The following is a 16,002-nucleotide window of genomic DNA, read 5'->3' as shown; positions in this document are numbered from 1 at the left end:
GAGATTTAGGTACATTTAAACTCACATTGTGAAACCGGTTTCAGAGTAGCAGCCGTGTTAGTCTGTATTTGCAAAAAGAAAAGGAGTACTAGTGGCACCTTATAGACTAACCAATTTATTTGAGCATAAGCTTTCGTGAGCTACAGCTCACTCTCTCTCTCTTTCACATACCAACCCCCATTTTATGGATTCATTTATACAACTGAATCAAGCCCTTTACAAATACAATGCAGATACATAAATTGCACACATCTACAAAAACACTAAATACCATCCAGTTTAGTTTCCAATATATGTTATGATCATCTTTCCAAAGATCAGAAACATTTCCACAAATTAGGAAGGAGAGGTCTTAGTGTAAACAGTTCATGGTTTTGCAAAGAGGTTGGCTACACTTGCAAGTTAGAGCACATTAAAGCAATCCCAGGCGCACTAACTCCCGACCTGTCCACACTAGCAAGGCACTTAGAGCACCTGGACTCTGCAGCTGGAGCGCTCCTGGTAATCCACCTCCACGAGAAGCATAGAGCTTGCTGTGCCCCAGCTGAAATGCCCTGGGCATCAGTGTGAACGCGGTGTTGCATTACTGCGAGGTGATCGGCCTCCGGAAACATCCCATAATCCCCTGAAGTCAAGTGGCCACTCTTGTCATTGTTTTGAACTCGGCTGTAGGAATGCGGATATCCCCTTTCAAAGCTCCGTTTCTGAGAGCTGGCATGCTTATCTGCTCTGGTACAAAGCAACCATTACTCTGGAATGCTGCTGGCTGTGAGTGAGTGAGACAGAGGGAGGGGTGGGGGAAGTGGGGTCGGCTGCGGTCTGAACTTACAAGACAGCATGCTGACACACTCTTAGCACCCCAAAAACCAACTCTCTCTCCCCCCACATACACACAACACACTCCCTGTCACACTCCACCCCCCTCCCATTTGAAAAGCATGTCGCAGCCACTTGAACGCTGTGATAGCCACCACAATGAACTGCTCTCAGTGGTGCTGCAAGAGCTTCTAATGTGGCCATGCCAGTGCGCTTGAATCTGACAGTGCGAACACACAGCAGCATTTTCCCTGATGCAGTCTCCGAAGGCTGGTTTAACTCCCAGCGCTCTACATCTCCAAGTGTAGCCATGTCCAAAGTGTATGCACTATTTCAGAAGTATCTACCAGTATATGTCATAAGAAAAGTGTGTTTGAAAGACTGCTATAAGGAAGGTGAGTTTTGATGCCATTCTTTGTCAACTTGGACTCCTGAGGCCATTTTGGAAGCTGTATTTTTATATCGCTTGTAGATAGTAACCACATGATCTGATCACGGAAATGTCATTTCCATTGTCACATAAGGGTATGTTTAACTAGTCCCAGTCTCTTCACTGCAGGATTGATTCCTAAAATTAATTTCTAGATATTCTAGATTTCAAAATCTTAACTGATGGCAATTCCAGCAATCTTTTTATTTTTCCAGTTTCAGCTTTTCCTTAATGTTATCCTAAATTTTCCCCTACTGCAGTATATTTCCATAATTTCTTGCTCAGTCCTATATGCCTAAGGAGAAAATATATTCTCTTTATACAGTATAAAGTTCTGTCTCTCCTCAAGGACTTTTCTTCGGACTAAATACACTCAACTCTGAGCCTTTCCTCAAATAGCAGATTTTAGTCAAAGTTTATCTTTCACTTGTCACTGAACTCTAATTTGTAGGTCTTCTCTGAAATGTGGTACCCAACACTGAACAATGCAGCCTAGTTAAGGCGTAACCAGTTCAGACAAGAGAAAATTAATTACCTTTGTATTTAGATTTACACCTTTAGTCAAATATGGCATTGGCAGGGCAGATCCTCAACTGATGTAAAATGTCATAGCTCCACTGAAGTCAATGGAGCTATGATGATTTACATCAGCTGAAGATCTGCCCCAGCCTCTTCAGCAACCTCATTGCACTGTTGATTGTTTTTCCATTTATACACCATGATCACCACAAATTAATTTTTTTAATCACCTCCTAATGAGTTATCCTGATTTGTTTTTACAAACATGTAGCAGTTTGTTTTTACACAAAGTTTTTGATTGGTCCTTAATGAATTTCATTATTACTCAATTCAGCCAATTTTGCCACGTTTCTAGTTTCAGAATGCATTTTTCTCCAATTCTCTGAATAAGTGATATTAAATACTTGGATTGCTGATTGTATCTAGATAACCTTCAGGACTGGTTCAGATTCTCCACAATCTATGCATTCATTTTAAAAAAAATAAATTTGTAGCCCTTAGTGTTATGAAAACATTCAAAAATACGGCCGAATGTAGTATGGTCTTTGATAATGTGAAACAAGTTCACAGGATTTGTCAGTTGCTCTCATTCATACAAACAAAATGTGAACTCGAAAGCCTAGTTGTGATACTTCGAGAAACAGATTTTTTAAAAGTAACTGTATAAAGTAGGTCTATAACTGAAAACAAAAATGGCTAAACAAAGGGCAAAAATAGCAGTGGTAATAAAAGTGACTTGCATCATTTTCCCCCTCTCACTCATTGATGCTTTATGGCAGATTACTAAAAGAAAGTTTAGTTATTTCCTCAGGGCCATATTTTACATTATTTTTTGTAGAAATCTATGCTGTTATCAGTGGGAGATCCAGTGTGGACTGAAGGCAGTATACAATCCTATCTTTGTAGCTTAGGCCAACGATTAAAAACTGATTTACTTCTCTTTATTTTGAACTCTACACATTGCCAAAAATACAAAAATCATTCAATTCTCTGTTATCCAAGAAGTTGGCAACCAAATCCTTTATCTCCTGGGGGTGGGGATAGCTCAGTGGTTTGAGCCTTGGCCTGCTAAACCCAGGGTTGTGAGTTCAATCCTTAAGGGGGCTATTTAGGGATCTGGGGCAAAAATTGGGGATTGGTCCTGCTTTGAGCAGGGGGTTGGACTAGATGACCTCCTGAGGTCCCTTCCAACTTTGATATTCTATGGTTCTCTGGTTCCTCTGAGCACCTTACATACATAGGTAGTTCTCAGCAACCTACCTACTTATAAAGTGAGTACAATATAATTTTTAAGCAAATGTACAAGAGTCAGCACTTAAAAATACACCCTCATGAATAAATAAATGTATCAACTAAAAATATATGAAATATGGTGACCTCACCTCCTCCAATAATTTCACTTACCTCTTAATTCTGCTATCATGTGTTTCTAAGAAATGTCTCTGTACTTCATGTTTAGAATGATGATCCACAGCTAAAGCAATATCAGCAGTGATGAGTCCCAAATTGACAGACCCAGCTTCCAGCCAGTACGCCCTCCGCAGTATTGCAGGTTGAAGACCAACTCTGCAGGTATTCACCTGCTCAACGTACTGTCTCATCTGAAAGTCTTGGATAGCAGCACTTATACCCTCTCCAACAAACTGGTTGTGGAGGTTACAGTTTGCAACACGTACAGCACCCATCTGAAAATACAATTAAAAAAGAATATCTTTAACTATTCAGATTAAACCACAAAAGCGTCATTTAAAACTAATTGCAGGACCCCATAATGCAGTCTCAGAAAGATACAACTCAGTATATTATTTAAAGAATTATTTAAAGAATTATTTAAAGCACGGCTGATCTATTGGTCAGGAACTACATTTAGCCACACACGTGAAATCAATATCCTTTGTGGCCTTGGACAGATCACTAAATCTCTCTACCTCAGGTTCCATTTGTAAAAAGATGATAAAATGTACCCTTCTAATGAATGTTATGATTCATGTCTGAGAGCATTGGCCTGCTAAACCCAGGGTTGTGAGGTCAATCCTTGAGGGGGCCATTTAGGGATCTAGTGCAAAAATTGGGGATTGGTCCTGCTTTGAGCAGGGGGTTGGACTAGATGACCTCCTGAGGCCCCTGCCAACCCTGATATTCTATGATTCTAAGGTTAGAGGTGTTATGAATTTCCTAAGTATAACCTAAAACAGCGGTTCTCAAACTTTTTTTTGCTGGGATATCTTTGGAAATATTTCAGGCTGTGACAACAGTCCCCTTCCCCCCAAAAGTGATGACCCCTTCCATACCATGTCACCGTTACTTCTGCGCTGCTGCTGGTGGTGGCACTGCCTTCAGAGTTGGGCATCTGGAGAGCGGCAGTTGCTGGTGTAGCATGGTATGGTATTGCCACCTTACTTCTGCACAGCTGCTGGCAGCGGCGCTGCCTTCACAGCTGGGCTCCCAGCCAGCAGCTGCCGCTTTCCGACCACCCAGTACTGAAGGCTATGCAGAAGTAAGGGTGGCAATACCGTGATCCCTCCTACAAGAGGCTTGCTAACCCCCTTTGGATTAGTACCCCCAGTTTGAGAAATGCTGACCTAAAAATCAAGGAATTTGCAAACTGTGTGTTTAGAATAGCAATTTGAGTACAAGCTGAGTATGAAAATCCTCATTTTGCTATTACATAGCCTCCAGAAAGAATGGTTATTAGATATCTATTTTGAATACAACAGTACTTTACTTTGTGAAGCACTTATACACTAATTGATGACAAAACTTTGTGGATAGAGCAACAAAGTTGCATAATTGAGTCCAACCCTAAAACCTCTGTAGCCCATAGAGGTAGCTCAGCCTTTTATTTTACTTAGCAGTAACACAAGGAACCTACAGGCCTGTATCCTGTAAGACATTATTTATGCTAACTTGCTTAAGACAAAGTAGTCCTATGACCCTTACATACTTTAGGGTAGCTGTCGGACCATTTTATGTAAGTATATGAGCACATGCAGTGATGACACTGGAGATATCCCTAATACTATATGACTGCTAATTGTTTATGTGGTTTGGATCTTTCTTGTCCTCACTAATTGTTTTAATAAAAGTGGCTAAGACTTTGCTTTGCCCTCAGTATGAATGTTTTGCCATATACTCCAGGGTTCTCTACAAGATATTGAACTTGTTAGTTTTTGAGTTAGTTTTAATTCTGTGGAGCCTGATTCTGGGACAAGGACCCTATATCCCCCCAGCTCATTAAATTAATATCAATTGGCAATCAATATAATTATTAACCATTAAAAAGAATCAAGCTACACCCTTTAATGCCAACTGGTTGCAGGAATATCCTGGTCCTGGTACTTACATTTGGTTTACCAAAGAGTGTGTCATGTAACACCTTAAATGAAAGCCAGGATCATGCTGGTCACTAATATTGTTGTGAAATGTATGGACAGATATTATGTAAGATGATGTGTATGTATAATGAAAATATGTTTCTAAAGTCTGTATCAAGGCAGGGTTGACAAACGGGTTTCTGCCAGACAAAGGATATATGTTCGCCTGTCTCTTGGTTCACATGTAAATTGAGCATTGGGAGCCAACATAACAGAAGCCCTATTTACATATGAAATCAACAGAGGAATGTCAGCAGAGCGACAGGGCACTGGGGAATAAACCTCATGGGGCTGTCCTATATCTAGGAGGAAGAATGAATTTCAAGGAACATAAGGAGAAGGAAAAAACACACCTCTTTATCTTACACCTAGGAAAATATTTGGCAGTGTGACTACATTCATGAAAACAGGATCACAACCAGCCCTTGCTGAAATGCTGCAGAGCACATTTGGGGTGAGATAAATGACTTAGACAGAAGGTTAACTTGTAAATTAAATTTAATCCCTAGAAAGCATGTTATACTTTTGTGTTATATGTGACCTGTTCCTATTATCCTTACTTACCATCTCTTAAATCTGCATCTTTGATGATATATATTTATAGTGAAAACAATAATAAGTTTATCTCATATGTATTAAGTGCCGATCCTGAGTTGAATTGAGTAAGCTGATGTGTACACCGTCTCCTTGCAGGCAGCAGACCTGGTATTTCTGTGAGTGTTCAGCGTGCACAGAAAGGGCTGGACAAGGGAATGTTTCAAGGGACTCAGGTACACCCATGTTTAACCTGCAAGGCCAAATAAGGGCTGACATAGCCACCTAAACAATCTCCTTTGGGTTAACAGACTGGAGGCATCATGGAGCTGACCCTCAGTTAAGCAAAGCAAGTCTCTCTCTCATATTGGAGGCCGGGACACCTCAAGAACTGACACACTGAGTGCTCAGATGCAGAACCTCAACTCTGCCACCTTGAATCTATGTATTACAATACAGTCTTTACATAATCATACACTATTTCTCTGACTAGGCATAAGTCTAGCAGTTCTGCAGAAATGCACAGGAGGGAGCCCCTCTCCTCCACAAAACAACATTGGCTGAAGTCCTTGCTTTGTATCCTGTAAGCACCTAACTTCTGCATCAGACCCAGGCCTAGCCATCTAAACAGGCCAGTGCAAAGCTAATTCAGCTGCAGATGCTCACCAATCTTTCCTTAGATGCTCAGGTTAACAAGATTAGTTATAACACTTACTGTACATGTTCAAAACCCAATTTTCAAACTCTCAAACTGAGAAAATAAAAATAAATTTCCTTCAGAATATGGCTACTCCAAAAATCTATGATACCAACTTTCAAAATCACACTTTTCAATTTTTAAGAGGGAAATATTTTTATTCTTCACATATTTTGCGGAAGAGGGAGGATTGGAAAAAATACTGAAAATAGGACTAACATACTTCTGAAAATTTGACCCATGGTCTATCACATTAGAAGTCTGCATTGTGTTGCCAGCTCTAGCACAAATTTATTATGGGACACTGGAAATGGACTTATGGTAAAACTTTCAAAATTGCCTAAGAGACTTCGGAGCCTAAAAAGTCACTTTTGAAACTGGGACTTAGGCAGGTTAAAATGTTCAAGCCTCTGACGACTATTTTTCTTATGAAATACCAAATTCTTAAATATATTTTTAATCTTCTAATTTTCAAAGTAAGTACTACTGCAGAACAAACATTCCAGACAATAAATTCAGTTATTTGGTCTGTGTAAAATATAGGAAGTGCTTTCTCATTTGGCAGAGAGAAAAAGAAAAATAATATCGCAATTATCACAGAAAGGAGGGGCGAAAATATTTTCACCTTTATGTTGGTGGCACAGCCATGCTCTACAATATACAGATCTGCTCCATCTACTGCAAGGCGTGTCATAGTGTACTTTAAATCGTCAGATGCTGGACATGGCCCAGGAACACAGTTCATCTGGAGGAGATATTTAAACAAAGCACTCAATTTTGTTAGAGTTTTAATTTCATATTAACAAGTTTTTCCTTATCATACTTCAATTTCTCACTCAACAGAGGACAAATTAGACCAAAAAGAATGATTATTTGCCCTACAGTAAGTGATTCTTTGAGATGTGTTGTCCGCATGGGATTCCACTCTTGGTGCAAATGTACCCCGTGCACATGAGATTGGATTCTTTTGACCAGCAGTGCCCAAGGGCCCTGCCTGCACCTTAGATGTCCTTGTACCCATTTCACCTGAGGGCATAAATGGTGGAGCGGGACCATCCATCCCTCAGTTCCCTCACCAATACAGGATCACAGTGTAAGACTCTTTAATGACAGGAGAGGAGGGCAGACCATGGAATCTATGTGAACAACGTATCTCCAAGTGGCACCTTAGAGACTAACAAATTTATTTGAGCATAAGCCTTCGTGAGCTACAGCTCACTTCATCGGATGCATCCGATGAAGTGAGCTGTAGCTCACGAAAGCTTATGCTCAAATAAATTTGTTAGTCTCTAAGGTGCCACAAGTACTCCTTTTCTTTTTGCGAATACAGACTAACATGGCTGCTACTCTGAAACATATCTCCAAGTTAGACTCAGACTTTAAAGTCAGAAGGGACCGTCATGATCATCTAGTTTGACCTCCTGTCCTTACCGTGGGGTAAGTATTCTTTATTCAATTGACAGTCCACATGGATTCCACTCTTGGTAACACCCAATTGTTGGTTTGCTTGGAAGTAGGCAGCAGTTGTCCTATTTAAACAATGACTGCAGGCCAGTCCTATCAAACCGTGTGTGGGATGTGGAAGCCTATACCAAAAAGAGTAGTGTCTTGTAAAGGTGTGGACCGAGCTCCACATCGGTGCCCTACAAGTTTCAGAAATAGGGACATTTTTCAAACAGAATCAGTTCTAATATGATTAGGTGGATATAATCTGGCTAATTTATAACATGTCCTTATATTTTCAGAGACCCTCTTATATAATCTCTGAGGGGATATTGCCTGACCCTTAAGCCTATCAGCAAAGGCTACAAACACTCTAGGTGTGTTCCTGAATGTTTTCTTCCTCTTAAGGTATATGTCAATGCCTTAATATATCAAGTGTATTCAACTTCCCCTGGGTTTGAATGAGGTTTAGGCAAGAAACTGGGACCTGAAAAAACTGGTTCAAATAGAAACACCTTTGGGAAGGAACTTGGGATGAGGCCTGGGAGCTATCCTGTCCTTACAAAACATTGTATAAGGGGGACTCAGCATGCGGGCCTGCATCTCCTCTACCCTTTGAGCTGACATAATGCCCACTAAAAAAGCAGTCTTCATAGGTAAGTGATAAAGGAGACAAATTACAAAGGGGTTAAAAGAGGGACCCATCAACTCTGCTTATTACGAAGTTGAGGTCCCAAAAGGGAGGGGGTTACTGAAATGGGGGTAAAATATGAATAAGGCCTTTAAGGAATTTATCCACTGTAGGGTGGGAGAATACTGTGTGGCTCTAGATAGGAGGAGATGTACAGATACTGCTGCTAGATGGACCCCTAGGGAGCTGTTTCAGAGCTAGCAAATAGTCTAATACTGCTAAAATGGGTGATGTCAGGGGAGACAGCTGGTGCTGAAATGCCCAAATAGAAAATCTCTTCCATTTAGCTTTTTAAGTCAGGCTTTCCTGCTTTGCAGAATCGTGTGAATCTCAGCTGCAAAACTTCTTTCAGTGGACGTGTCAGCCAGCCAGCATGCTGGCAGTCAGATGTACCAAAGCTCCATTCAGGTGTAGGATCTAACCCATGGGAGAATATGTTGGGCCGGGCTGATAGTGTGATGAGAGGATCATCAGATCTGAATACCAGAACTGCTGTTCAATCATCAGTCCTAGGTTTGCCTCAGTTTTCTCAGAACCCCTAATATATCCTGGGGATCAGCACAATGGCAGATAAGTCCCAATGACCCAGGAATGAGAAAAGCATCTGTTAGCAAACCTAGGCTCGAACTCCCTCTGGGTCAAGAATTCAGAGACTTCCTCTTGAGGTCTGTGGCAATCAGGCCTATTTCAAGGAATCCCAACTTGTGAGAGATGTTCTGCAGGACTGAGTCTTTGACAGACCAGACCACTCTCAGTTGTCTGAGAGCTGCCCATCGAGTTGATCTGCCAAGGTGCAGAGCCACTAGTGTGATCTGATTCAGAATACACCAACTCCAGAGTACCATGTCCTCCTGACAGAGTGGAGACTATCTTACCCCCCCTTGTCTGACATAAGGCATAACTGTGGTGTGGTCTGCCAGCACTTGAATACGGGATATCTGGAGTCGTGGTAGGAATGCATTGCATGCCAGGTGGACGGCTCAGAGTTTCAGGACGAGGGGCCCAGGTGCCCCGAGTTTAAAGTTGATTTAGATCAGCCCCTCCTCCCTGGGTAGAGGCATTCATCACCACTGTCTTGGTAGAGGTGCAGAAAAAAACTACTCCTTTGAACACCTGAACTGGGGTCTTTCCACCAGCTTAATGAGGAGAGGACTTCATGTGGGATCAGAACCAACATGTCCACCGGATGTCTGCTGAGTGGATACACGCATTTCAAGCACCCTTGCAGGACGTGTAAACAAAGTCTGACAAACTCCATCACACAGGTGTATGAGGTCAGAAGTCTGAGGCATGCCCTTAGGGATGTTTTGGGGTGAGTTTGATGTTAGTTGATGAAGTCCACTATTGTTTGGACTATTTCCCATGGAAGATAATCTCTCATGGACCTGGAATCTAATACTCCTACTCATTGAGAGAAGAGAAGATTGCAGCCAGGATAAGTTCTTCTTCCACATTACTTTCGTTATCCTGCTTTCTAGGATCCAATGCTGCACTAACTGACCTGGCTATGTTGGTTTATATGGACTCTTGGGGGAGGGTGGATGTAAAATTAGAAGGAGCCAAAAGATGCAGGCTTACTTGAACACAGCTGCACCTCCCAGCAGAGCCATGGCTGATAAGGATATGGGGTGGGGGAATAAAATCAGGAGAGTACTAGGAAGAATGTTTCCTATGTGACCTAGGACATTTTCTGTTGTCCTTTATACATCCTCTACAGAGTCTCTTCCTGATGCCCACTGCACTACCCAAGGAGAATGTGTACAAGAGGAATAACTACTAGGCCCTGATGGAGTTAAGAAAAGGAGTGGCCATTCTGTCAGGAATGCCCTGGATCTGTTGTGTCCTCCCTAACTGGGTAGAGGGTGAAGTTGGTAACAGAGGTGCCTCTACTGCTGTACTGACAGCTCAGTACCTGGTGGCCTAGTTATCACCACCCTCAAGCTCTCAAGGAAAGGAGATTCCCAAACTGGGCCCAGAGATAAATCATTCAAGTACCATACATGACCTGATTCCCACCACACTAGGTACTGATGCACTGGGCACCAAGGAACATGATTCCAAGGTTGCCTGTACAGAAGTGCCAGGTACCAAGGCACTGAGGGCTGAAAGTTCAGTACTGAAAGACTGCTGTTCACATTTAGTGGGTACCATCAGCATTCTTTTAATTAGTACCAAGGTACCAGAGGGGCCCTTCTTAGGCCACTGTCTCTCTTTGTTGAATGCAAGATGGCTCAGATTTCGGAGACTTGTGCCTTGAATCACCAATGAGAGTGACCTATGATTTTGCTGTACTCTGGAGCAGCTCCTTCCTACCCTATCAGAGTTCAAAGCCAGAATAGAGACAAATGACTGAGGCCTCTTGGTCAATATAACCAGAAATCTCAAGGTAAAATCTCTATTCACGGAAGCACTCATGAAGAGAAGAACAGACTAGAAGACTAAAATCTAAATGCATTCTTCTCTTTGGAGTCCAAGGAGACATGCACAGGAGTACTCCAGGAGGAACAATTTTAGATGGTCTTTTCTAGTTTTTGAGTCAACTTAGAGCAGGAGTGACATATGGTACCTATACACTCTCCTAGAAAACACAGGTACCTAGAGTGCTCATCAGTTGTCACTGAAGCGTCACACTAGGGGCAAGATTTAAACCCAAGAGATGTCGCTTCTGCCATTTTGCTGGAGTCCCTCTACAAGGGGGCAGAGATTAATAGCCTGGGTGTAATAGCCTGAAAACAGGAACCTGAGTAAAATAAGGAATTTGTATGTGTGTGTGTGTTGCCAAGAGGCAACACAACTAACTACTCACTACACAGTGCACAGAGAATTAGGGGGACACTAAAGGTGTTCTATCTTGCTGTCGTGGCCGGTAAGAAGGAATTGAGAGACTGTTGATCCCGCCTCACCCTTTAAGCCGTGGAGTGGAGATGAGTGAGGACATCTAGGGTGCAGAAATGGCCACAACAGACACTGCTGCCAAAATAATCTGATTTTATGCACCTGGGGTGTGTGTGCACCTAGAAGAGATTCCATGTGGATTGTCACTCAAAGAAGCATAATTATTTCCTTTACCAAATTATGGCTAACTAAAATATCTGCATGCTCCAAACCACATGTATAGCTTTGTTCTACTTTTGGATACTTTATATTCAAATACTATTGCAATATACTACGCAAATATACCGACTTGTAGGCTCGAAATTGATGAAGCTTTACCTTAGATTCACAAAACCGACGATCAATTCCATGCTGACACATTATTACAGATTTTGGCCTTTCCAGTTCAAACTCTCGACACATTACATGAAACACAAACATCTGTCCCCATTCCAGCAGACATGCTAGCTGTAAGCAAATAGCAACAGGATCACAATACAGTAAGTATTCAAAATAAATTATCAGAGTTCAGAGAAAGAACATTAGCAAAGCTTGAGAATGAAAAAAACCATGAGGAGCTTTATACCTGCTGCTAGATAATCTACTTGCAATTAGCCACTATTGTAATTTTTCTGATTTGACATAGTTTGTAAGTTTCTGCAATTGTTCTTTCATGAATGGCATAGTGTACTGTCAAAAATCAAAACTCATCTATTTGAAACCAATCTATTTTAGCCACTTCTAAAGCGATTAACCCTCTTTAGGGAAACATCTTTGTTTTTATGTAATTGAATGCTCATTTTTCAAAATTTACAGTTCATCCTGGGGCTTGTCTACATCATGGGGTAATGCACTCAGCAGAGATGTGGTTTTTAAAGTTCTCTAATATGTTGTGCATTAATTAACCCATATAGGTGCTGCTGGTGGCACACTAAGGGTTCCCTAATATACGTTAACATACTACTCCAAATACCCTAGGTTTCAGTGATAACAAACTGCCACTCGTACAATGACTCATCTAAATGGGACACTTGAGCTGGCTACCCCAGACAGTTTGGAAGTAGAGGCAGAGGACCCACATCTCTGAAATTTATTATCATGAGATTTAGTGTGAACCTGGCCTCTTTCACAGCATGATGTAAAATGCACCCCCCCTTTTTTTTTTAAATAAGATTTTCATAAACTGCAATTCCCTGGCAATTCGTCTACTTGCCACCTTTTTCTGTCTCCTGTCATTAATGCTTGTTCAGTGCTACACAAAGTAACAATATACATGCTCCTATTTGCAGGGAATTGTTGCATGCCATCTAAAGTGCATTTAAATATTATGGTTATGGATATCCTTTTAATATAAGTAACAATATTTACTTGCAAGAATATTCAGTACAAATCAGGACAATTTCAGAACATTAAGACAGATGGATCCTACACTTGAAATTTCAAGCAGTGCTCGTCTGTACGCTCAGTTGTCTTTCTGCCTTCACACACACCACTGGACCATAGTTCAATTCTAGATTTTACATGGAGATTCTCTCTCTCCAGTTTGGAGTTTCAAACTGAATTTCCAAATCCTTTAATTTCAAGTTACTTTAGCCACAAATGAATCTCAGCTGGACTGAGCCTATGTACACTGGGTCCCTTCAAAAAAGGCCACATTACACTGGCTTTGCAACAAAGGAATGTGTATACACAGCTAAAGCCTTGTACTAAATATGTTACCTAGCATTTCTAGAACATACCTGTGGTGCTGTAACCTTAGCTGTAAGGCAGCCAGCCTGCACATCGATCAGCCATGCATATTCTAAAGTATCACTTCCCACAGGCAGACCTTCTGCTGAAAACATAGCATGAGCTCGTAGCTGCAGACCTGACAGGCTGATATGGCCCTCTCTAAGTAGTTCATCCACAGAGGGTCGCTGTTGAGGAAAAGTCAATTAAAGACAACTATTCTCAAAGAATGACTACACAGGGCTTTGTATTTTTTAATTATCAAAAGATACTTTTCTGACATTAATCCTGACCTATAAAATCCCACTGTTCTCCATACAATGAAAAATAAAAAATAATAAAATAGAACTTCAGCTAACATCTGGAAGTAAAATAAGGAAGAGTTTATATCATGTCACGTGCAATGGGCCATACGATAATATGCAAATCTTAAAGAGATAAATAAAAGACAAAACAAGTGTGAGTGTAGATTCATTTTGGGAAATTGGTTATCCCTTATGTTAACTGGCTCACATTCTCCACCCCAGACCACCCAAAGTGTTGGAACCCACGTTGCTTATGGTGGGTTAATATATAAGTGGTTAATGGATAATACATAAGTTGACTTTCCCTCAAAAAGCAGCAGTGGTTCCTGTTTGGGCACCAGTTACAAGAGGACTATACAGCAGTTGTATGGATCACCGCTAGGGTGGACCAGTTGCCTTCTTTATTTACGTCGGGGACTTCTCAGGTTCTGCACCAGGGAGAGAAAACCTCAAAGCCACACCGGTTTCCAATATTATATATCTTACTTACTGAATTAAATAACTAAGCAAAACCTTAAAATACATGTAAACAAACCAAATTAGAATAAAGTGGGTGAAAATAAAATATAATTGATGTAATCATCAGATTGATTAAACCACTTCAAAACAAAAATTCCTTATAGGCTTTATATAATATTTTGGGAAAGCAATGGTCTTGTTTAAGTATCAGCCCCGCAAATAACAGGGCATTATCAATCTCAGTGCCAACTGATATATTTATGTTACAGCCAAATAGCTGACACAGGGAAAGTCAGAACACTCCCAAGTTGAAGCTGATGTTGGCACTACAGCTCTGATGCCAATTAAGGCACTCTGTTCAATTTTCAGCTAGTTAGGTGTAATGGCCTTTGGGACACCCAGGACTGTCAGTCACCCTGTTACCCCACCTCCAGAGTGAGCGAAGTCTTCCCTATGCCTAGCTGGGTGTCAGATCCCTGACACCGCTAGCCTTACAGCCACTCAAGCGCTCTCCTCTGAGCTATGCCAGCCCTGTCTTTGCCTTGCAGGTTAACAATAGATTAGTGGTTCTCAACCTGCAGCCAATCAAGACAGAGATGCGGCCCATGTGACATCCTCAGGGCTATACAGGTAGTATTGGATGCGGCCTACAATGGTAAATAGGTTGAGAACCACTACAATAGATGCATCCCAGTCTGAGTCCCTTTGAAGTGTTCCCCTGTGATTTCTAGCCCCTGACTCTGGTTATCCACAGAAATCCCAGATCCTCTGCACCCAAAGATGCAGTGCACCCCAGTTACCTTAAAGCATCATTATTGTTATTACTGTGTGAAACAAACAACACAAGCATATAGGAACAAAATTAGAAAGGCCAAGGCACAAAACATGATTAAACTAGCTAGAGACAAAGGTAACCAATAAAACATTCTACAAATACATTAGAAGCAAGAGGAAGACCAAGGACAAAGTAAACCCATTACTCAATTCGGGGTGGGGTGGGGGGGACAATAACAGAAAATGTGGAAGTGGCAGAAGTGCTAAATGTCTTTTTTGTTTCAGTTTTCACCAAAAAAGTTAGTAGCAATTGGACATCTATCATAGTGAATGCCAATGAAAATGAGGTAGGATCAGAGGCTAAAATAGGGAAAGATCAAGTTAAAAATCACTTAGACAAATTAGATGTCTTCAAGTCACTAGGGCCTAATGAAATACATCCTAGAATACTCAAGGAGCTGACCAAGGAGATATCTGAGCCATTAGTGATTATCTTCAAAACTCATGGAAGACTGGAGATTACAGAGGACCGGAAATGGCAAATAGAGTGCCAATCTATAAAAAGGGAAATAAAGACAACCCAAGGAATTACAGACCAGTCATCTTAACTTCAGTGCCCCGCAAGATAATGGAGCAAATAATTAAGCAATCAATTTGTGAACACCTAGAAGATAATAAGATAAGTAATAGTCAGCATGGCTTTGTCAAGAATAAATCCCATCAAACCAACCTAATAGCTTTCTTTCACATAACAAGCCTTGTGGATAGGAGAGAAGCAGAAGATGTGGTATATCTTGACTTTAGTAAGGCTTTTGATACTGTCTCACATGACCTTTTCAAACAAACTAGGTTTATCTGGGTATGTCTTACTTAATCATTTTCCTGCCATTGTAGGACTTGACCACTCCTGGACCAAGATTGCACACTCCAGTCCATTCAGTGTCTTCCAGTCCTCACCCATTCTGCCAAAACCTAGTCTGCTGTGTTACTGGACTTCATATCACACTGTCATGGCTGAATAATTATACTGGTTGTGGTTGATCTTCTTCAAGATAGTGCTTTTCATTCCTTCCTATGCCACCCAACTGCCCAACAGCTAGTCTCTTCTTGGACAATGTTTTCAGATATCATGGGTTTGCCTACTGATATATCGGATCCAAGTCCACAATTTATTTCCCATTTTTGGTGTCCACTCTTCAAGCTCCTTGGCATGGAATCCTTTATCTCATTGGCTTATCACTCTCTGACCAACGGGCAGATGGAATGGGTTAACCAGATACATCTTGGAGCAATATCTCCACTGCTTTTTAAATTATCACCCAGGATGATTGGGTTCCCTTATCATCATACTCAGAGTT

General features: G+C 41.2%; 1 protein-coding gene across 1 annotated transcript in view; it reads right to left on the bottom strand.

The window, feature by feature from the left end:
* Positions 1–16,002, bottom strand: part of BLTP1 (bridge-like lipid transfer protein family member 1) — a 228,614-nt gene that overhangs the window by 113,564 nt on the left and 99,048 nt on the right. Inside the window, exons 22-25 of the mRNA XM_074950819.1 lie at positions 13,118–13,294; positions 11,718–11,846; positions 6,996–7,115; positions 3,170–3,450 (exon numbers count right to left, since the gene is read on the bottom strand). Coding sequence (XP_074806920.1) covers positions 3,170–3,450; positions 6,996–7,115; positions 11,718–11,846; positions 13,118–13,294 — 707 coding nt within the window. The remainder of the gene's footprint in view (positions 1–3,169; positions 3,451–6,995; positions 7,116–11,717; positions 11,847–13,117; positions 13,295–16,002) is intronic.

This window comes from Natator depressus, chromosome 4, assembly GCF_965152275.1.
Source record: "Natator depressus isolate rNatDep1 chromosome 4, rNatDep2.hap1, whole genome shotgun sequence".
NCBI lineage: Eukaryota > Metazoa > Chordata > Testudines > Cheloniidae > Natator > Natator depressus.
Note: the sequence above shows the minus strand (reverse complement) of the source record. Positions and strands in the feature narration are given on the sequence as shown.